At 50.6% G+C, this 21210-nt stretch overlaps 1 protein-coding gene and 1 long non-coding RNA gene across 3 annotated transcripts; both read right to left on the bottom strand.

The window, feature by feature from the left end:
• Nucleotides 1–6563: 6563 nt before the first annotated feature.
• On the bottom strand, nucleotides 6564–9519 carry LOC116962372. The gene is made up of 2 exons (XR_004407540.2): nucleotides 8458–9519; nucleotides 6564–8111 (listed from the first exon to the last, which is right to left on the bottom strand). It is a non-coding gene; the product is annotated as an uncharacterized LOC116962372 (long non-coding RNA).
• A 37-nt stretch (nucleotides 9520–9556) lies between these two features.
• Nucleotides 9557–18239, bottom strand: LOC116962367. Of its 2 annotated transcripts, XM_032995817.2 has the most exons (4): nucleotides 18212–18239; nucleotides 17403–17479; nucleotides 15858–15974; nucleotides 9557–10404 (listed from the first exon to the last, which is right to left on the bottom strand). In XM_032995817.2, the coding sequence occupies exon 4, from the start codon at nucleotides 10363–10365 to the stop codon at nucleotides 9676–9678; it is 690 nt and encodes a 229-aa protein (XP_032851708.2). In that variant the 5' UTR covers nucleotides 10366–10404; nucleotides 15858–15974; nucleotides 17403–17479; nucleotides 18212–18239; the 3' UTR covers nucleotides 9557–9675. The 2 variants fall into 2 exon arrangements, with proteins under 2 accessions (XP_032851708.2, XP_032851709.2); XM_032995818.2 differs by lacking the exon at nucleotides 18212–18239 and having other exon boundaries at nucleotides 17403–17885.
• Nucleotides 18240–21210: the final 2971 nt, after the last annotated feature.

Here is a 21210-nt window from a genome sequence, read left to right as displayed (position 1 = left end):
CTCGTATTGGTATTTGGGCCAGGGTTTCTGAATCAATCTTTTAAAAACATCAAGTAATTGAAAAAATATTGCTATACAGGCAGCCTTCTCACACCGTAGTGGTATGCTCAATAGAAACAACACATTTTTTTTAAAAAGGCATATTTGTTCTTTTCTAGGACAATTTTGGAATTAACTGCTGTAACATAAAGGCATTTTTTCAGCTTTGAAGTAGCACCTCATCTTTACAGATTCTGCAATGCAACTTGGTTGCTGAATGCCACCTATACATGAATTAGAGACCAATTAGCCAAAACCTCTCTTTCTTGTCACCAACTCATCTTTAGCTATGTCTCTGCATGTTCAGAAATCATATGATAGTGGAAGATTTTGTCATCTTAATAGCAATAACGCAAGACCATAACAGATGCAGTTTTACATTTTAATTAAAACCTGGTCCCCAGACATGCTCCAGAGTTACCCAGCTGTTTAGAGGAGTCCCAGCTCCCTCAAGCATGACTGCACCAGCCAGTGACATTTCATTTCATGGCACATGGCAGCAGAAAAGCACCGCTACATGTCTCCAATGCCAGCGGTTCACCCTATAAACAGAGCAGATACTCTTCTCTTCCTTTGCTACTAATCTCTGGCAGCAGGTGGAGGAGTAGAAGCTCTATTGAGCCTACCTGAAGTTGATCAGTAGCAGCATCTTCAAAATTGATTTTATTGTCTCTACTTCAGGGCTAAGGAGAAGAAACCTGCAAGTTTTTCAGGGATCCTATTCTGCTCTCAGGTGAATGTGCTCTCGATGGGAAGCTCCCGTCCATCTGTGCAGCAGAGCTCCTGCCTTTACCTGTTTCAGCTCACCTTGCCATCCCTTTAGCAGATCCCAGGTGCACTGCGTGAGGATGCCCATCACCGTGGCTGCTGCCAGGCACCCTGCAGGCACCCGGCCCCCTTGCTGGAAGGGTCCCAGCCAGCTACTGCCGGCTCTACCCGTGCTGGGGATGTCACCTCCTATACACGCACCTCGTAAAAGCGTTATAAACCACCAGCACTATAGTAGTGTATTTGCATTACTATAAAGTTACGTCACTGCTTCCATAATAAAATTATTTCAGCAGGTTGTAAGTCAGGTATAAAAACTCTCTTTGGGCTGAAACTTGGCACATGCGCGCATGCAAACACACACGCACAGCCTGATTTCTGGGAAGGGGAGAAGTGGGGAGAGATTTTGCATTATTCCTGAATCCTGTGCAGGATCAGAGGATTTTCTGTGGGGTATTTTCATGGGGAGAAGCCACAAAGCTCCTGCAAGGGCAGTGGGGAAGGCAGAGACTGCAGGAGGTGAGACAGAGACAAAACTGCCCTACGCTACTATTCCCAGTTGCCTCCTTCCTACTCCCCAGCTCCGGAAATGAAAGGGGAAAGGCAACTTGTCTGTCTGATGTTAAGGTCCCTTAGGTGAGGGATACATGTTTTCCAAGCTCAGCCTAAAACTATGAGGGTGAGGGATGTTTCAGACTCCGCTGCATATACTGCAGTCCTCCAGTTCAGCTTTAAAGGAGGATTTCTCAGAAGCCCACAGAGACTAAACCGATCCTTGAAACAAACTTTGCTTCAGATTAGTTTGGATGCGCCTGGATGTTACTGCAAACTGCAGAGGGGAAATGCTCTTCTATAACCAGGGCTTTATTCAGCCACGACTACAGAGAGTGCAAAATCCACTGCAATTTCAGCACAAGTATTGGAAGAAGAAATCATGGAACTAGAAGCCACATCCAACAGTGCTTGTACAGGACATTTAGCGGGAACAGGAGAGGAATTTTTAAGAAGCATAAAGGGACCTTCTTGCTATATCTTGAAACTTCAGTGAATTCCCCATTTCAGAGACAGAGCCCTCCTAGCAGAAGAGAGCAGGGCACAGATTGACTGTAACTACAGCATCCTTCAGATCATTTGCAGTTGAAGGTTTTTAGTATACTTGACCTTTTGTAATGCAACAATAAGTACATTTTCTTAACACTTACTTCACAGCCTACAAGTCTATTAAAAAAATAGACCAAACTCGAAGCAGTCCTTTGCTGTGACATTTTGTTCCTTGAATAACACAATACTCCACCTTTATGTCAGTTTTCCTGTGGTTTGCTGGGTCGAAAATCCATGTCTAGCCCATGGGAGGTGAGTCATTTCCCTGTGTGCTTCCAGTCCTGCTGCAGCTGCAGCATTCCTAGAATCTAGATGATGAACATAGATGAAGAAGAAACATACAGAAAGAATGATAATAATATATTACCATATTATCTGGTAATAAAAAAAGAGACTGTAGTTAACAATAAGGGTATTCTTATTTAACCTCATACAGCCATATTTAGTGATATTAGTGGTCTGAGCATTACTATCTGTCATCCCAACTAGAAATTATCTGACTCTCTGGTTACACACATCATTCAAACTCAGGAACACATCACAGCTACATCTTTCCGCAGTATACACAGCACTAGGATCTCAGTGACTGTTTCACAGAGCAGACCCTGAGCACAGCAGTTTGCTCCAGCTCCAAGCGCAGGGTGATCCCAACCTAAAAACTTCTGAAGGATAAATTATTAAGAGCATCATTACAGCAGGAACTCCAGTGGTTATCATGAAACCATCATCACACATCTGTATTTATAAGACACAGGGCACAGTCTGGTGCTCGCTATTCCTGAGTGACATGATCTCATAACCACACAGCCCTGGAGCCGTAGCGTGGCTGCTGTTAACGGAGCGCTTTATGGTGGGGGAAGTATGCATTTCTATGCTGGAAGAACATGAAATTGGCAGCTCATAGCTGTAGTTTACACAAAGCTGTTTGTTTCTTGTAAACAGATTTGTTTTCCTTCAGTGGCAGGGGCCCAGGAGACCCACCATACAGCAGCGTAACAGAGAGCATCTTCTTGCAGAGCAGCAGTGGGGGAAGGATGGACCTTCCGGCACAGGCAGAGTGCTCCCACGATAATTTTTTAAATGAAGAAGTGTAATGAATGTGTAAGGCTAGATAAGGTCAGGAAATCTTTTGCTGTATGAATGAACTGCCTACTAGTTGTACTGCAGAGGTTCCAGGCATCCTGCTCTACGGCTGGGTTCCTGCTGGGCTAATAATTCTCAAATGAGAGGTGGTGCCACGTTACGCATTCCTTGGGCCTGTCTATAATGATCTGGTTGTTCCTCACAAGCTACGGCCCTAGCCCAATCCTCTGCCTTCTCATCAGTAGCAAGCAAGATTAAAATGATCCTTACCCTCCACCCAGAGAGATCGATTGATACAGACCCACCCTAACTATGGGAAATGCCCACATCCAGAACATCTGCCAGGTGCGACTTGAACAGATGCAGCCTCGCCGTGTCAGCCCCCAAAGCAGGGCGGGGAGGAGCGCTGGGGCGGCCGCTGAGGATCACCGCTGAAACTCAAACACCCTCAGGACTCCTGTCACCTCAGGCGGACACGGGGCCTGCCCGTGCGGAAGGACAGTGCCAAAAGGGCAGCCAAGGCGCAGCTGGAGCTTGCCCAGACGTACTGCAGCTCCCTGGGCTCTAATCAGGTTGGTGCCTGCGAACAGCATAACCACCACCACAGCCATGGTGCTAATAGGGGCTGCAAAACCTGCTGGAAGCATACAGCAATCTTTAGGTAGTTTTCTACACTAACCCCCATTTTTCTTTAAGCTGTTCCTGGTACCGGGGCTGGGTGACCCCAGGCTGCGGCCACCCTTGAGCAGAGATGCACCGTTGGGGCTGGCTGCCTAATGACAAGGAGGCGCCCAACTCTTCAGAGCTACCGGTGTCCTCCGCCTGCCCTACAAGCAGTAGCTACAAACCGTTTGTCTCCCCTCTTATCTCTTCTCCTTGGTCTACTCAGCCACTACATCAGCTCCTCAATCCTTTTTTGTGTCTCTCATCTCCTCTGGAAGTCACAAGACCTTCTGTCCCCTTCCCTGGGAAAGCGCTGCAGGATCCTCACACCCGGTTTATTCCTTCCACGTGATGGGAGATGTATTGAAGGACGGAGGTGGAGAAAACAGCAGAGCACAGACCAAGCCATTCATATAGGAGAGAAAGTGGGAGTTATTGGGCCCTTTTTATTCCTGTTTTTTCCTCCTCTTCCTTCTCCAGCAGCTGAGGGAGTGTTGTAGAGGCTGCCTGACCCCTTTTCCTTTCTCCCATGCAAAGCTCCTACAGGCTCCTGAGAGAAGAAAGGAGATCTCTGACCCAGGCTCCAGCATGCCTGATCCTCCTCCTCTCACAGCAAAACTGCTCACAGTGGGATTTTTCCTCAAAGCAACGCTGCAGCCCCCGTGGTGCGAGGGCTTCCCGCCGCATCTCCTGCTGCACCCAGGCCCGGCCAAATGCGACCATTAACAGTGTCCCTGGGAAAGGTGGCAGCTGGGGGAGCCCCACAAAGCGCCCATTTCACACACTGCCACTTACCTGCTGCTCTGTGCTTCTTATGTTTCCACCTCAGGAGATGGCAGCCTGCCTGGTTTGCCCAGGGTCTGCAACCATATCCAGCGTTTCCTCTGCCTCGCGTACTTGGCTACATGTCAGGAGTGGTTGATGGACGGGGCTGGGGAACGTGGGGAGAGGAAGCCCCTCTGACATGAGGGAGGAATTTATGGTGATGGGTAAGGAAAAGGGAAATTGAAGAGTAATTTGCCTTTTAGGAAAAAAAAAAAAAAAAAAAAAAAAAAAAAGCTCTGCAATGAATGGGCTAATTTTTTTACCACAAGGTCCAAATATTTCAAGCAACATCTAATTATTTCTTGTAATCATAGTTCTTTACTATGAGCAAGAAGAGAAAGAGATAGGAACACACAGAAATGGATTGGGAAACATTATGTGCCCACCCCACTCTGCTCAGGACCTCAGTGGCTCAGAGGAGCCTGGCCTGGATCACGGGGCGAGTCTTTGCACCCCCAGCAGCAAGGGCTCCCCGCGTCCCCGTGGCCAACACCCTCCCATCGAGGATGCGCCAATGCACAAAGGTTATTTAGCAGAGTACTGTCCTGAGGGGAGAAAACTCATCACCAGAGAAGGGCAGAGAGACTTGGATCAAAACTGCAGAAAACACACTTGTGTGCTGGAGCTGAACGTGGAGTTTGTTAACAGCACTACGCTCCTCACAGCGCAAAGCTTTAAATGCTACTTACGTGTATTTACAAAGCCAGGGTTATGTTATCGCTGGGTTGTTTGATTTCATTCAGGGGAACCAACAAATCTGGTTTAGACATTTTTAAAAGATTGCCTAGGATACCCAGCACCCTGGGTGGCCCCTGTTATTACAGTCAGTAAAACCCAGAAAACAAATAAAAATATGCCCAGCAGCTCGGCATGGTGTGTCACGCTAAAAGAGGGCCTGCTCCAGACTCCAGTGGCACACACACTGGTACTGATTTTTGTCTGGGAAAGCCACCGTGAATTCATCATGCAACTTTTGCAGCTGAAATAATACGCTGACCTGTGTAAACTAAATCTTCACAGTGGGCACATTTTTTCTCCTACTGTTTCCAAACAAAAATCAAACATAAATAGTAGGAAATCAGCCCATTTCTACTAATGAATGGCAGCATGAGAACATCAGTGATGTTTCAAGTTAAAATCTTTCTAGTGCACTGAATTAGGCTTCTCCTGGAGTGAAGCAAGAACCTTTGTGCTGGAAAAAAAATCACTTTTTGGTAAATCCATGGGCTATAGGGAGAAGCAACATTTTTTCATTTTTTTTAATGCTTACCTAGTTTCTCATTTAGCCTTCCATACCTTTAAAGTACCAAATGCATTGTTAAATTAAGTAAGAACCTGGTTCAAAACACTGAAATGAAGCATTCTGTCAGCAAGAAGACATGAGACTGATGTGTCAGTATTTTGTATGATTTACTCTATTACTGACCACAACTGGCTCCTCGCTGGAGTGGCTTGCTCGCCTCCTCTGCCTCCACTCTTCCCACCCTGCCCTCTCCCACGCCGGGCACAAGCATCCTTCAGAGCAGCAGCAGGAAGGGGCTGCCAGGAACCCTCACCCTGCTCCTCACCTGGGATGGGTGTGCAATGGTCGCAGTAGCGCCGCTACGCATCTTTGTGGGAGGGGGGGCTTTAAAAGGAAAACTCAGTGCCATAGGGGGAAATGAGGGATGCAGGTGGGACCACACCACACAGAGAAGGTAAATTGCAGAGAAACACAACATCAAGGCCACACCAGCCACCCCCAAAGAGGGGCTCCAGCTGTGCTCCCGTCTGCAGGGACGACAACCACAGGCCCGTGTGCCAGTGAGGAGCTATGGCACGGGGCAAGAGGGACCTGTGACCAAGCCAGCGCAGCCATGCCCAGGAGAGACAGCCGTCCTGGTCCGGTGTGTGGAGCAAAAGCGATCCACGAGCGGGTATTGTAAAGCAAAGGCTCAGGGAAACAGGAACTCTTGCATGGACACGGAGTTTGTTAGTGTGAGGTACTATAAGAAAAAGTAATGTTCTTGAATCGTAAAAAAGGCAGGAAAAGAGTGGTAATAATTCTTTACCGATGCCTTTGAAATTAACCCACTTTCCCCAAATTTTCTCAAATTTTAATATTTAATCAAAATGTATACATGATATCGCACACATAATATTGCAAACAGATCTATGTAGGATACAGATGCAATCCTTCGCCGCTCGCTGCCCTGCCCCGCTCCCCGCCCTGGCTGCTCCCTCTCGGAGCTGTGACCTGCTGCTCCACACGCCCCGGAGGCTGCAGGGCCCCCGAGGCCAGGGGCTGGGGGGGTGGGGGTGCAGCTCTCCTGCCCGGCCCCACCGCGGGTCCCCTGCAAGGACATGCTTGGGACTGGGGCCGTCCAGCGGCACGAAGCCTGTGGACTCTGGGTGCACTTAGGACCTGACTGCATTATTGCTGAATGTCTTGGTCCAAAGTCAGTGAACCACCTCTCACCAGGACACGCTTCCAAAGGAGGAGCAACAGGAACTCATTGACCTGAAGGACTTTCCGTAGAAAGAGGAGGACCTGGACCAGCGAGGCTGCCAAAGTGCAGCTGGGAGAGCATCCAGGCAGGCTGCCAGCGGGCCAAGGCTAGGGCGATGGAAAATCCACGGTGGGAAGGAAACAACAGAGCATCTGGTATTTTGAAACGCGGCTCCAGTTTTCCTGTGCACTCTGGCTGTGAGTCGCTATAGCGACAGGCTGAGAAATTTCTGTGCTAAGCCGATGTCCGTCTCGCTCGGGCGTGCTGCACCCCTGGGGCCGAGGTGCAGCTCAAGGAGGAGACTGGGGAGAGGTCCTGGGGCCAGCTTGGTCCCCCGGGCAGAGCAGAGCCCCGCTGTGGGATCCCACCTCCAAGTGCAGCATCGGAAGGTTGTTCAGGAGACGCGTCCGCGGGCAGGCGGATGCTGCAGAGGTGCCGGCGCAAGGGGGGCATTCAGCAAAGCAATCCCTGGGGGGGGCAAACATCGCAGAGGCAACCAGTCGCCTGCAGCAAGCCTCAAGCCTCGCCTCTCAGTCAGTTGAGCAGCAGCGGTGTTGTGCCCCAGGCAGCCCTGTGGGCTGAGCCAGCGAGCCTCGGGCCAGGCCAGGAGGAGCAGGAGAGCACAAAATGCTTCCTGCCAGCAAGAAGAGAGTCCCAGAGCAGGTATCTCAGCAGCAGTGGCAGTGCTGCTCGCTGCCAGCCAGGCACCTTCCCCAGGAGGTCTCTCGCCTGTCGGGATGGGGAGCGGGGCAGGGGGTGAGGGGGAGTCGCCTCTGGCTGAGGGAGCAGCTGCCTGCAGGAGGGGGCTGCAGGCCCTCACGTGGCACCGCAGCCAAGCACCAGAAAAAGAAAGCAAAGAGCAGAAGCGCAGGATATTTTCTTTCCATTAAAAGGCCAGCAGGATGGCAAGATCTTGTTTGTGTACAAAAATGTCAGTAGGGAGACAGAGGAGTAAACAAATGGTAACATCTGCTCCAAGGAGCCCTTTGCAGAGTGACCATGTGTGCGGGGACAGCACTTAGCCCCCAGTTCAGGGGGCAGCGGGGGAGAAGGTCACATTCGGTGTCCTCGGCAGTGCCTGCGAGCATGGAGGTGTGAGAGGAACACAGGAGCAATCATCTGTCCCTCTGCAGCCTCCAGCAACTTGAACAGGGAAAAACATAACAACACGAAAACACCCTTGGAAACCGTTTGTCTCTATTCCAAGGAGCAGAGCAGGGAAAATGCTCTTGGAGGGTGTGTGTGCGGCTCCTCTTCACGTGTGAAGGGCAGAGGATCCCGCCTGGGATTGGGACCTTGGCCGGTGAATTGCTGAAGAGCTGGACATGGGTTCCTACCACCAGCAAAGCCAATTCATGCAACCCAATGTCAACCAGAGCTGAAACCAGCCCCTGCAGCGAGGCTCAGAAGGTTTCATCACCACAAATCATAGTGTCGCACCCAACAAACTACATTGTCGGTCCCACAGACACTCCGGAAAAATCCTTACCAGAGCTGATGCCTTTTCTGGCTCTTCTGCTGTATCCCTGCTCCCCGCAGTGCAGAGTCCTCGTGAGATGAGCCCTCCAGGACCAGAGACAGATGGGTGGCTGGACCGCCTGCTCCTGTTTGCATTATCAGGCACCAGGAACCCCCCTGGCCAGCACTGCAGGTTATCCATCATGTTACTCATGAATTCTGCCTTGCAATACCCGGCAAGAGATACACAGAGGTACTGAAACAGTAGGGAGGCAGAATCCCAGTTTTTACTCTCAAAATAAATCTTTGAACCATACACCACAGTTCTTAAAGTTCCTGTTACTGTGCATTGGTGATCTGTGTGAATACTTGCATGCGGCTGTAGAAGACCGAATGAACAGTGAGGGGCATGAGAAGGATCCGATAAAATTAATCTCCAGGCCCACAGTGAAAAGGAACAAAACCATTTTTCCCCCAGAAGTGAAAAAGGCATTTCAGAGACCTTGAATCCGCATTTCTTCAAAAGAATGCCTCCTGCTGCCCGTGAAATTCCTAAACTAGAAAAATCACTCTCTGACTACATAACAGTGGTGATAAACAAGAAACGATAATTTGTATCCAGAGATACATGGGCAGATAAAAGCAGGTATCGGCTGTACAATCAATCCACATAGTGAAAACAGCTGCCCATAAACAAATCTTACTACCTTACAACCTGTTCTTCTACAAGAGGCAGGTTTTTTTCCCAACAATAATAAATTATTTTTAGTGATAACTCCGAACATGAAAGAATGCACTAGGAGAAAAAAAAAAAAAAGTTTCTGCAGTATTACCTGGGAACCTCAGCCATAAACCAGGGCCTCCCCTGGGGTGCATATTGCACAGAGTAGGTACTGAGCAACAGCATCAGTTTTGGCTTCATAAAATAGTTTGGGTTGGAAAGGAACTTTTAAAGGCCATCTGGTCCAACCCCCCTGCAATGAGCAGAGCCATCTTCAGCTAGATCAGCATGCCCAGAGCCCCGTCCAACCTGACCTTGAATGTTTCCAGGGATGGGGCATCTACCACCTCTCTGGGAAACCTGTTCCAGTGGTTCACCACCCTCATTTTAAAAAAATGTCTTCCTTATATCTAGTCTGAATCTACCCTCTTTTAGTTTAAATCCATTACTCTTTGTCCTATCACAACAGGCCCTGCTAAAAACTGTCCCCATCTGTCTTATAAGACCCCTTTAAGTACTGGAAGGCCTCTAAAAGGCCTCCTCAGAGCCTTCTCTTCTCCAGGCTGAACCACGCCAACCCTCTCGGATTGTCCTCCCAGCAGAGGTGGTCCATCCTCTGATCGTTTTTGTGGCCTCCTCTGGACCTCCTCCAGCCAGGTCCACATCTTTCCCGTGCTCAGGACCCCAGAGCCGCACACAGTACTGCTGCTGGGGTCTCACCACAGCGCAGCAGAGGGGCAGAATCCCCTCCCTCAAGCTGCTTTGGGTGCAGCCCGGGATACGGTTGGCTTTGCAGGTGGCGAGCACCCATTGCTGGCTCATCAGCAGTTCCCGCAGGTCCTCGGCAGGACTGCTCTCAATCCTTTTATCCCCCAGCCTGTAGCGATAGCGGGGCCTGCCCCCACCCAGGCGCAGGACCTCCCGCTTGGCCTTGTTGAGCCTCAGGAGGTTCCCATGGGCCCACTTCTCGAGCTTGTCCCGGTCCCTCTGGATGGCATCGTGTCCCTCAGGCGTGTCAATGGCACCAATCCACTTGGTGTCATCTGTGAACTTGCTGAGGGTGCACTCGATCCCCCTGTCCATGTCACTGATGAAGATACTAAAGAGTACTGGTCCCAGTACAGACCCCTGAGGGACACCACTCGTCACCAGTCTCCATCCGGACCTTGAACCGTTGACCACTACCCTCTGACTGCGACCATCCAGCCAATTCCTCATCCACCGAACAGTCCATCCATCAGATCCATTTCTGTCCACCTGAAAGGACATTGTGGGGGACTGTGGCAAAAGCCTTACAGAAGTCCACATAAATGACATCTGTAGCTCTTCCCTTGCCCACTAAGGTAGTCACATGCCATCTTAGAAGGCCATTAGGTTGCTCAGGCCGCATATACTCACCATGTGTTCTTCATGCGGTGTTGTGGACTCTCAAGATAGACAACAATTAAAATGAATTTTATTTTAATACAATGAATTGGCACTCCGGCAATCATTCACAAAGGGCAGATCTGAGTGTCAGGGAGAGGAAAAGCTATTGCTGCACAAACTCCTGGGATTTAACGACAATCCAAAGCGCTTGGTCACTCACCTAAAAAGCGAGGGCTCTCAACCGTGGGGAATTTCTTCGGGTGGCATCCCGACCCAAGGGGGGAACCTCAAGGAGTTTCCTTGGGCAGCGTCCCGACCCAAGGGGACGGTCCTCGACCTCAGCTGTGCTGCTCCAGGAGGGACTAGCTCAAAATGGCTCCCCCCGGGGGCTCCGTTTCTACCCTCGACAAATCTGATCTGCGGTCAATAATCAGCCCTTATTGGCTGAGGGCCCCAATTCCCATAAAGCCCTGAGAACAAGGGCACAAAAAACCAAAACCAACCAACCAACCAACCAAAAATCGAAAAAAACAAACTAATGGCCACTATATTTCAGCAGCCAGGAAGCCCCATTTCCAGCAGGTGGGTGCACCTGCCACACATGGTTTCCTTTTGCATGTCAAATAATTTAAGAGAATAATTTTTGCCTGTTTTATCGATTGACTTTGCTCTGTGAGGACCCTGACAGAAAGTATTCCCTTCAATTACACATGAAGAAGAAATGGAAAAGTGAAAACTTCATCTTTGCCCTAAAACCAAAGGGACCCATTAGCCCTGGTTAGTGCCTGGTTAGTGCCAAAGGGGGCCCCAGCCTGGAAGATGACTCCGGGAGGGCATCTTGCACTTGTCTCGAGACTGAAATCCCTCGCTCCATCAGCATCATCCTGAGCTGTTGGTAACAGCACCCGAGGAGGTCAGAAATCCCTTGCCTGCGGTTTCCTCCTCTTCGGGGGGACTGGGAGCTCCTCGCTGCCCCTGTGACAGTGCCTGGAAAGCAGGGCAGAGCTGTGGGCTCAGCCCCGGGTGGGACTGTGTCCCAGCCCTTGGACGGAGCTGCTCTCCGGGAGGGCAGCTCCCCCGCCTGCGCTCCAGCGGCTCTCCACGAGCGTCCTGAGAGACGTCCCCACGCAGCCTCGGCCCGGCTGTGAGGTCACAGTGGGGCTGTGAGGTCACAGAGCCCTGTCATGTCACGACAGCCATAAATATGGATCGCTCAGCCCCCGGAGCCCACTGCAGCACCAGCAGCGGCAGCAGCAGCAGCACGGTGCAAGCAGAGGGCCATGGCCCCCACCCACCACCTCCTCCTCATCCTCCTGCTCCTGGTGGCCCTGCATGCCAGGGCTGCCAGGACAGCTCCGTGGAAAGCGTGGGGAACAGGTAAGTGGGGGACGGCTCGTGCAGCCTTTCACGGGCCAGAGGGCTCTTCTCCCCAGGAAGCGTGGAGGATGATTTTCTCCCTCCAGTGCTTTAGCAAGGGCTTCCTCTCTCTCTGTGTGAGCTCTCCCGGTCAGAAAGCCCCGAGGGGCCGTATGTTGGTCCATCTGCTCCTAGAGGTGCTGCACATGGCCTGGAAAGAGTGTTTGCAGAGGTGCCCTGTCATTACGAGGGGCCCCTTTCCAGTGCCTGCAGTTCCCTAAGGCAGACGAGGATCCCAACATGCAATGGAAATGTTTCACATCTGTGTCTGCTTCTAGATGAGGCTGGTGGCAATGGTTACAAGGCTTCTCAACTCAATGTTGACTGGGAATCTTTGGGCCATCCTGGAGGTAAGTTCTCAATGTCCATTTTGTTGAAAGAGTGAACACTGACAACTTGGCAAGAGTTTATTCATGTGCAGATCTCCTGAAGACCCCCTCACTGTCCACGGCTTCCCAATGTCTTTATCTAGTATTCCTGTCCTCCAGCCTGAGAGCAATCTCACGGGTAATTTAGAGGCAGCAAGGAGCATCTACCTTTTAATTTCTTCTTTCCGTGTGAAATGCAAGTTGCTCGTTCTGCGGCTGACCCGCAGACGTGCAGAAGAGCAGAGAGGGAAAGGGTCGGGCTGAGTGCCGTGCCCCGGGGCGCTTTCCCTTGCGAAGCTCTTTGCCGGCCCCTGGGAGCCTGAGCTGCTCCCTCCCGGTGCCGGCTGCCAAGCCAGTGGGCTTCTTGGGGCTGACTTCAGAGCTGGTGCGAGCTCCAGGGAGTCCTTTCTCCCAGCGGCTCCACGCGTGGTTCATTTTGTCCCAGTGTGGTGCCACTGCAGGCACACGGTAACTCTTTGCACCAAGCTCCTGAGCGGAGGGGAGAGAGGAGTGCCGTGGAGTAATCCCGTCTTTGCCCGGCGCTCCTGAGCTGCCACTCCGATCTGAGGAAGGATCCTGGACTGTGTCACCGGAGCCGTTCTGTCCTGTGCTTCTTTGCAGCCGTGCCTGTAGGCGCAGGTGATGCAGCTTGGCAGCTGGGTTCCAGGACGGCGACTGCGGGAGATGGCACGGGTACGTCCTGGCTTTTCCCTCCCCTTCAGAGCTGCCCGCTCACAGCCCAAAGGTCAGCCGGCCGGGCGCCTCTGCAGGTGGGAGGACGGAGACCTGCCCGTGGGTGCCCTCTGCTTGCGTGACCCCCTCACCGCTCCTGCAATTCGCGTCTGCCAGTGTAGATGACGGGAGCTTCTCTGGGTGATTAATAATTACAGATGTTCCTGACGGGAGGACTTTTCCAGCTCCTCGGCTGGATCTGGTGCAAGAGTCTGGCTGGCATCCCAGGGGTGAGTATTCTGTCCTCTGCTCACCTCACAGGCTGTGCACTGGTTTTGTGCAATTTATTCATGTGGAATCGTACCAAATACGTTCTGTTAAGGTCCTCCAAGAGCTGAAGGAGGAAAAAACTCCCGGGAGCCATCAGAAATCATGAAGAAAATACTGGAGGAGCTGGAGAGAACACAGGGTGGGTACACTTTGCTCTGCCTTAGCCGTGAGACTCGTCAGCCGGAGCTCTTAGATCCGTGTCCAGACACGCCGTCGCCGGCCCAGCAGGCAGGGGTCGAGCAGAGCCTCGCAGCAGCGATGCTGGGTTTCACGCCTTGCAGGCGCTGGCGAGCCACAGAGATGGGGCAGAGCCTCTGCTGCCAGTTGTGGCTCAAGCCAAGTGCCAAGGGCAGCTGGTGCCCCCGTTTTACCATCACGGCTCACAGCTGGCTTGTGCAGATGTCAGCAGGCAGATTTATTTATCTAAACCTTACCGATGGCTTTGAGAAGCGTTGCCTCCTGGAGGTGCCACCGCCCTGATGGGGAACGGTTCCACCTGACCCAACTGTCCCGCTTTCTTTCTCAAGAGACAGACCCAGAGGCTGTGCAGGAGTCAGCGTTTCCAGGAGGAAGCAGTGGCTCACGGCTCGCCTCTGCCTCAGCAAGGGAGGCGATGCAAGCCCCCCGCATGCCAGGTAATTGCTGTGCCGGGGTCAGCCGCTGGCACCCATCGGGATCGCTGTGCGTCAGCAGGCTCTTCCCCCAGTCCCGCTCTTGCACGTCACGTCAGCAGCCAAAGGGGAAAGTGCTGTGGGCTCGCGGCACCTGGGCCACGTTCCGCAGATGATGGGGAATGTAACTCTTAATCCGACGCACCTCCCGCTGTAGCTGCATCCCAGAGCTTGCCATGAGTCCCTCGAGGCCCAAGAGCAGCACAGAGCGGGATCCCTCCCGTGAGCCGAGGTCCAGAGCGATGCCCTGACTCCCCAGCTGGGCAGGGGCTTGGAGGGAACCTCCCCGTCCTCCTGCATCCTCTGTGCCTGAGCCATGCGGAGGCTTTACCTCTCCTCTCTGCTTTTTGGCAGTGCTGTCAAGGTTTGGGGAATATCACCGAAGCAAAGTGTATGAATTTCATCCAACAGACTCAGGTACTGAGCAGTCTTGCTGGGGTCCTTCAGTGGGAGATAAGTCCAGAACTCTGGGAGCGGCTGCAGGCGGTGCCCATGCTGGGGAAAAGGCAGAAGTGGGGAGGGAGGCTCAGGTGTCTCTTGAGAAGTCCTGACTCCATCCCCTGGTGATGTGGGAGCTGCCTGGGGGCAGGGAGAGTTGGGGGTGGCACTGCCTGCTGCAGGGATGGTTTCTTCTGTCCGTGTCCCTCGAAGGAGCGACTGCTCGAGCAGATGCGCTCCCCGCCACGTGCTCCTCTGGCCGCCTCAGTTTTGTTTGGGGGGACAACCTGTCCCAAAGGGTGGGAGCGTGCCTCCGGGCACCAGCACTGGTGGGAAAGAGAGACCTTCCTGGTCATATGAGACGTGCTGCCAGCTTACAGTGGTGCATTGGACAGACTAACATCCCCAATTGCATCTCCAGGTGCGGTCGGCGAGACAAGCCCCACTGTGTCCCATCCCCAGAACATCCCAAGTGTTCTCTGTCCGCAAGATGTGCGGAAGGGCTGCATGATCGGCACAGTGGTAATCGTGATTTTCGTGCCACTTGCACTGCTGCTGTGCTACGTCTTCGTCCGGCAGCGGAGTAAGAGCAAAGAGTAAGTCAGTGATTTCCCCCCCACTGCTCCCTTGCATGGCTGCTCGTGGGCCGTGCTCTGGAGAGGAGTCCCTGTGTCCCTCCTGCAGCCGAGTGCCTCAGTGGCCTCCTCTCTCCACAGACATGCCCCTGCACCTTGGGGACACCGGCTGGAAACCGGCAGGTACCCCCTGCGCCCGGTCAGCCCCACCAGCCACCCCGGCATCGCTGGCAGCTGGGACCAACGCCAGCAGCCGCAGCCCCCGCCTGAAACACCGGCACATCCACCCTCCACATGGGCTCCACCGCCACCGCCATCACCATCATCGCCACCACGACCACCGCCACCATCATCGCCACCATCATCGCCACCACGACCACCACCATCACCATCATCGCCACCACGACCACCGCCACCATCATCGCCAGCACGACCACCACGACCACCATCACCATCATCGCCACCACGACGACCACCACCACCATCACCATCATCGCCACCACGACGACCACCACCACCATCACCATCATCGCCACCACGACGACCACCACCACCATCATCATCATCGCCACCACGACCACCACCACCACCATCACCATCATCGCCACCACAACGACCACCACCACCATCACCATCATCGCCACCACGACCACCACAGCCACCACCACCGCCACCACCGCCGCCACCACCACCGCCACCTCATCACAAGCCGCTCTGACACCTCAGAACCCACCCAGCTCCCCTCAGCTCCAACCTAAACAGCCCCCCCATCCCCTGAGCCCATGGTTCCGGCCCTCTGACAATGCAGCTCTGCCAGGGTAGGGGGTGGGAGTGTGGAGACAGCTCAGCACAGAAGCTCTGTATTATGTTACCTGGTTGGATTTTCTGAAGAAGAGTTTAGCTTTTAAAGTTGAATCAAATAGGCAAAAGAACTGATGCAGGAGGCTACTCCAGTATTGACTTTCATAGCTGTCTGGCCAGCATGAGACCTGGAAAACCATGTAACGGAGCCATTTAGTACTGAAAATGGCCCAATATATGTATGAGAAGAAGCTTGTTTAAATGTTAAATGTTGGAGCAGACTAGAGCATCCCTTAGTCAATGGCAAATCTTCCTCCCTCCCTCCCTCCCTTCCATGACTCACAAGTAGCATGTTTGACATAGTTCTTTCCCCCAGAAACTAAACTGCCCGGTTTTATTATGGAAAAAAACCCCATATGTGTTGTATGTTCTCATATGAGCTGCTTAATAAAAATATGTTAACAACTGAGACTGTGGAGTTATTTCCTCCTACTGCAACATTAGAAAATGGATTTTCTGTGAATGGTTATAAAACAGGGATATATCATCTCTTGAAAGCAGAGAAGTGCTACCATCTTTAAAAGCAATTTGATGCACCACTACGGCCTGCAGACATAACTCTGGAGGCAACCACAGCAACATGAAATCTTTAGTGGTGAGGTTTAAACTGATACCAATGTCTGCCTTGCATCCAGAGTAAACTGTGCCAAAGCATTTAATACTTGAATGGAAAAGCAGCTTATGGAATAGCGCAGGCTGAAGCGTGGCTCTGACTGCAGGTAACCCATTGCTCTCAGCACTAACACTATCATCCTGCATTAGGACTGTTCTTGGATGGAGACCAGAAATAATATCTGGCAAAAGGAAAACCAGGCAACGGAGGTCCCTGAAGTCCCCCAGCAGGCTGAACGAGGAGGTGCCTCCCTGCCCGCAAAAGGGTCGGGACGCAGCTGAAATGGAGTTCACCCAGAAGGGCTGCCCAGATAGATCAGAGTTCTTCTGAGCCCACCATGCTTGGAACGGCTCTGGGTTTGAGTGAATCCAGAGCTCAAGCTTCCTTCTGAAACTGCAGCAGTCAACACAATGAAATAAAGCAAATACTGTTCAACTATTGGGAACACGTCAAACTGAGCTAGCTTGTAGCCTTGCTGCTCTGGTCACTGTCCTGCTAATCCCAGCTGCAGCCTGCTGTGCTCTAAATTTAGAGTAAACTGCTCTTATTTGCTGTCAGATGCGTTAGCATCATGCCACTGAAACGCTCGGAAAGTGAGCAGACAGCAGTATCCCAGATCCACGGATCAAACACAGCACCCTGTGCCTGGAAGATAACCTTTGGATATTTTGAGAGTACGGACTTGCAGCCCTGAAGGGGGAAATAGTAGTACAGGGACACACTGTCTCCATTTTATCAAAATACTTCAGATGGGGATGAGGAAGCCACATTCTTCATAGCTAAAGCTTCTCTTCCCTGTGAAGATAGGAGCTTTCTCTTTGTCCTTCTGACATTTGCTTTACTCTAGAAAAGACACCAGGGATCAAATTTATTGGGCATCTTCAGTAACCAAGCTATAAATCAGCTGCTGCACCTCTAATTAACAAGTTTTTAGAAAACTCACCTTGGCTGTTTTCCTGTATTGCAGAAGATCAGCAGTCAGCAGCGTGTCCCCAGCTCCAGCTCCAACACTTCACCTCGCTTCTATCCACAACGAGAAACAGAGCAAAGATGTTACATATACAAATGTGAATTCCTCCTCTCGGGTTAAGAATACAGAATAAGGCTTGGACTCTGCATGTGACTGAAAATGAAAATGTCTAGCACAAATATGAGAGACAAAACCTGCCATTCAGGTTTTTGAACCTTGCAGGGTGTTGGTTGGTTACATATTGTCCTCCATATGTTTTTACAGATGACCCGTGGTCTTTTTGTTCTTCCTTGTTCCTTTAATTTATTTTTCTCTTCCAAAAAGACAGAGCAACACAGTTTGGGAGCTCTGGGGATCACACCTGCAGAAGTTGTCAGGGCTACAGAAAATCCTGTGCTAACTTCGCACCAACTCACCCGCACAGCTCCAGGTTATTTTACCTGATCAAAAGAGGTTATGTGCTTTAGGAAACTACATTATTGCTGATAAAGAGAGCTTTCTGTTTTTTTCTTAATAAGCCTTTAGCACTGTTAAAAGGGGAATTAATATTTTAAAAGTTAAAATCATCTCTGACTGTCCCAGAGATTGGAAAATCTCCCCCTACGTGTCCAAAACCAAAAGTGAAGAATTGTAAGTATCAAGAAACAACTGAAGTGCCAAGATGACAAGTATTTTCTGTAGAAAATTTTCCTTGTTTACTAAAAGCTTAACGATTTCCTAATACTCACAGAACCAAAACAAAAAAAAAACAACCCCCCAACCTTCTCTTATAGAAGCAGGACCTGTCGAGTTCAGAGACCCCTCCTCTTCGTCCTTCAGTGCATCCCCCAGCCTACAATCTCTCCCTGTTTTGCATCTCCAGCTCTCGACAGACTCGGGGTTCTCATGTGCGTCACAAAACCCAAGAAAAAGTGCCTGCAACACTTCGCCTGACATGAAAACGCAGGTGGCATAGCAATAATTACTGAAGGCACGAGCCTAGGTATGTGTGCACTCTCACCCTCCAGCCGCTGCACCCTTGGCCTCGCCTTCAAAGCACCCTCACTTTCTGAAAGCAGCCCAAGTCCTACACTCAGCTCTGGTGTTCCAGAGAAAGAAATACAGCGAATGCGATGTGGCATGAAAGGGGAAACGGAGGTCAGCTTTTCAGTACTGCATACCTCTGTCTTAAAATTCTTACATATTACTTTTGCTTAAAGCCCCTTCAAAGTGCACATATTTTTCCGCTTGGGTGTAAAAGAAAACAACATGTGATACCTCTGATGTGAAAGGGAAAAGCCCCAACGTGACTGTGTTGTCCCTACAAAGAACAAACAAAACGCTTTTGCTGATGAACTCGCTACGTGAAGTACCACAAGGTTTAGATTTCCTGCCAGAGTTTCATGTTGCCCATCCAGATGAAGTCAAAGTATTTCTTTAATAAAAAACAAACCCGGGAACTCTGATAAAAACCTGGTTTTAGTTGTGACCAAGGTAAATGTAGACATGGAACAGAAAACAGTGTTGTAGTTGGACTCCGCTGTATGGCCAAGTCACCTGAAAGCAAATCCCTTGCAGTTATTGTGGGTACTTTAAAATATGTTTGTTAACTTTGAAATTAATAATGAAAAACGTCTCTTTTCCTAAAAAGACAGCTATATTGTTGTGTAATGAAGAGCAGATGTCAAAAAGTATTTCAAAGACTTGAAAAAAAACCTTAGGAAAATAGCACAAAGGCTACACGAGCTGACTTTGCCGGAGCAGCTCTAGCCTCCCTTACAAACGTTGACGCTACATGTGTTGTCACTTTGCTTTAATTTGAGAGCCCTGGGAGCCCCGGCATGTGCAGTGGGCGCTCCCCCACCCCTTCCGCCGCACCGGCACGTCACGAGCGGGGAATCTCTCCCAGCAGCGGGAAACTTCCCTTGGTTAACTGGAGGCAAGTGGCCTGTCCTTTCCGAGGGCAAAGGGCGAGCCAGAGGCGAAGGGAAGCTCATCCCCGGGACCGACGTGAGGCCCACCCCAGCCCCCGGGACCCGCAGCCGGGCGGCACAGGGTGCTCGGGGTGCGGGTGCCCTCCGGGCGGGCCTGGGCCGGCCTCCCCAGCAGCGCTGCTCCTCATCCTCCCTCCTCCGCAAGCACGGCGGGGGACAGGGCAGGAGCCAGGACTCTCCCACCGGGAGAAAAGGGCTGGATCCTCATCGGATGTATCGCAGCAGCCTTGCTTTGGCTTCAGCCAGAACCACCAGTTTACACCGCTGAGTAACCAGCTCATTTTTTTTAAGGGTGTTTAAACCGCAAAACTGAGTTCAAGTTTCATGGACAATTTTATTAGAGGGCAGAATTGCAGCCAACTGTTTATCGGGTGTCTGGCCCAAGTGCTGATAAAGACTTGGCTGAAATTTATATAATCTGCCATTAATAAATGCAATTTATGACAGTCTCAAGGAAAGACATGACCACTGCTGGCTCCATTAATGGTACACTCAGCAGAGGCCAGGGATTTGGTCTGTACAGAGACAAGACTTAATTAATTTCTTGTCCCTAAATGCTTGTGATTTAGGTCAGGACCAAGAGGAAAGGCTATGTAAATCTAAAGGCTCCACATCAGAACTGCCAGGCTTCGCTAATGGGAGCTCAGTCGCTTTAATACAACCTCATACCCTACTTTATCATTCCAGCAACCCATCTAAAGCAAATATTGGCTCCAGTAACCACACTCCAGTTAAAGTGATAAGCCCTGAACCTGACATGATAGATGTATGAGCTTAATTTTACACACTAGAAGTAGTTCTGTTGAAGTGCAGCGGGGCAGAGCACAGCTCATAAACACCTTTTCAGAAGTAGAGGCATTGGGATCAGACACAGAGAAAACCTATTACATCCTGTAGTCTGGGACCCCTCCCTGCTCTCCACCCCTCCTCCCTCTTTTTCTGCTGCACATGGGTGATTTGTGAGCTGGCACAGACTGTCTTTGGGCTTTACCTTTGCCCAACACTTGGCCCCAGTGCCTGGATCCCAGCTCCAGACAGGACCTGCTCAGTGCTCTCTGCAGGGCAGCTGCTGAACACCCCGGTGCAAAACACCCCAAGGAGCAACAGCACATGCCAGCTGACCAAAAAAATGAATATACAGCAATAACTTTGGTTCCCATTCATGAGGTCTGAACAGAACGTAATTAATTCAAGGAAATACATTTATTTGGCAAGTGCTGTCGTATTTAAACCCTGCTTAATATAAGGGTGCATATTCCACTGCCTGCAATACATTTAAAATATATACTTACCATTAACAGAATGTATACAAATTTGATCATTACGTTAGCTCTGCATACTTAAAGGAACCTATATTTAAATGTACATACACTTTTATGGTTCGAATTCATCCTCTGAAAAATTCCATGGCCAGCTCTGAAAGCCAAGAGACATTTCTTTTCAATATCTGTGATGAATGAGATCCAGACACAGGACTGTTTCACAAAGTATCATCCATGCCAAAATCTTCATCCAAAGAAAAATTCCAAGAACAATTATGAGGATCTAAATATCAAAGACCTAGTTCTGCTCTATTCCAAGCAAAAGAGAGATTTATAAATGCACTCAAAAAGTACATGTCAGAAGACACTAAAAGGCAAGCACCTAAAATCATTTCTAGAATATTACTAAATAAGTAATTTTTGGATTATCTTTTCAGTGTCTAATATAACATCCCTCTGATTTAGTGCTAAAGGATCCCACTGTGTTTACTCATTTTAACATGGAATTTAACCACCAGAGTTTAATTCCTCTAGATAATATGACTC

Source organism: Tyto alba, unplaced genomic scaffold, assembly GCF_018691265.1.
Source record: "Tyto alba isolate M040663 unplaced genomic scaffold, T.alba_DEE_v4.0 Super-Scaffold_49, whole genome shotgun sequence".
NCBI lineage: Eukaryota > Metazoa > Chordata > Aves > Strigiformes > Tytonidae > Tyto > Tyto alba.
Note: the sequence above shows the minus strand (reverse complement) of the source record. Positions and strands in the feature narration are given on the sequence as shown.

Bases quoted from the DNA above. Each gene is read 5' to 3' on its own strand.
- LOC116962367 (XM_032995817.2), bottom strand. From the start codon at position 10,365: ATGAGGAATTGGCTGGATGGTCGCAGTCAGAGGGTAGTGGTCAACGGT.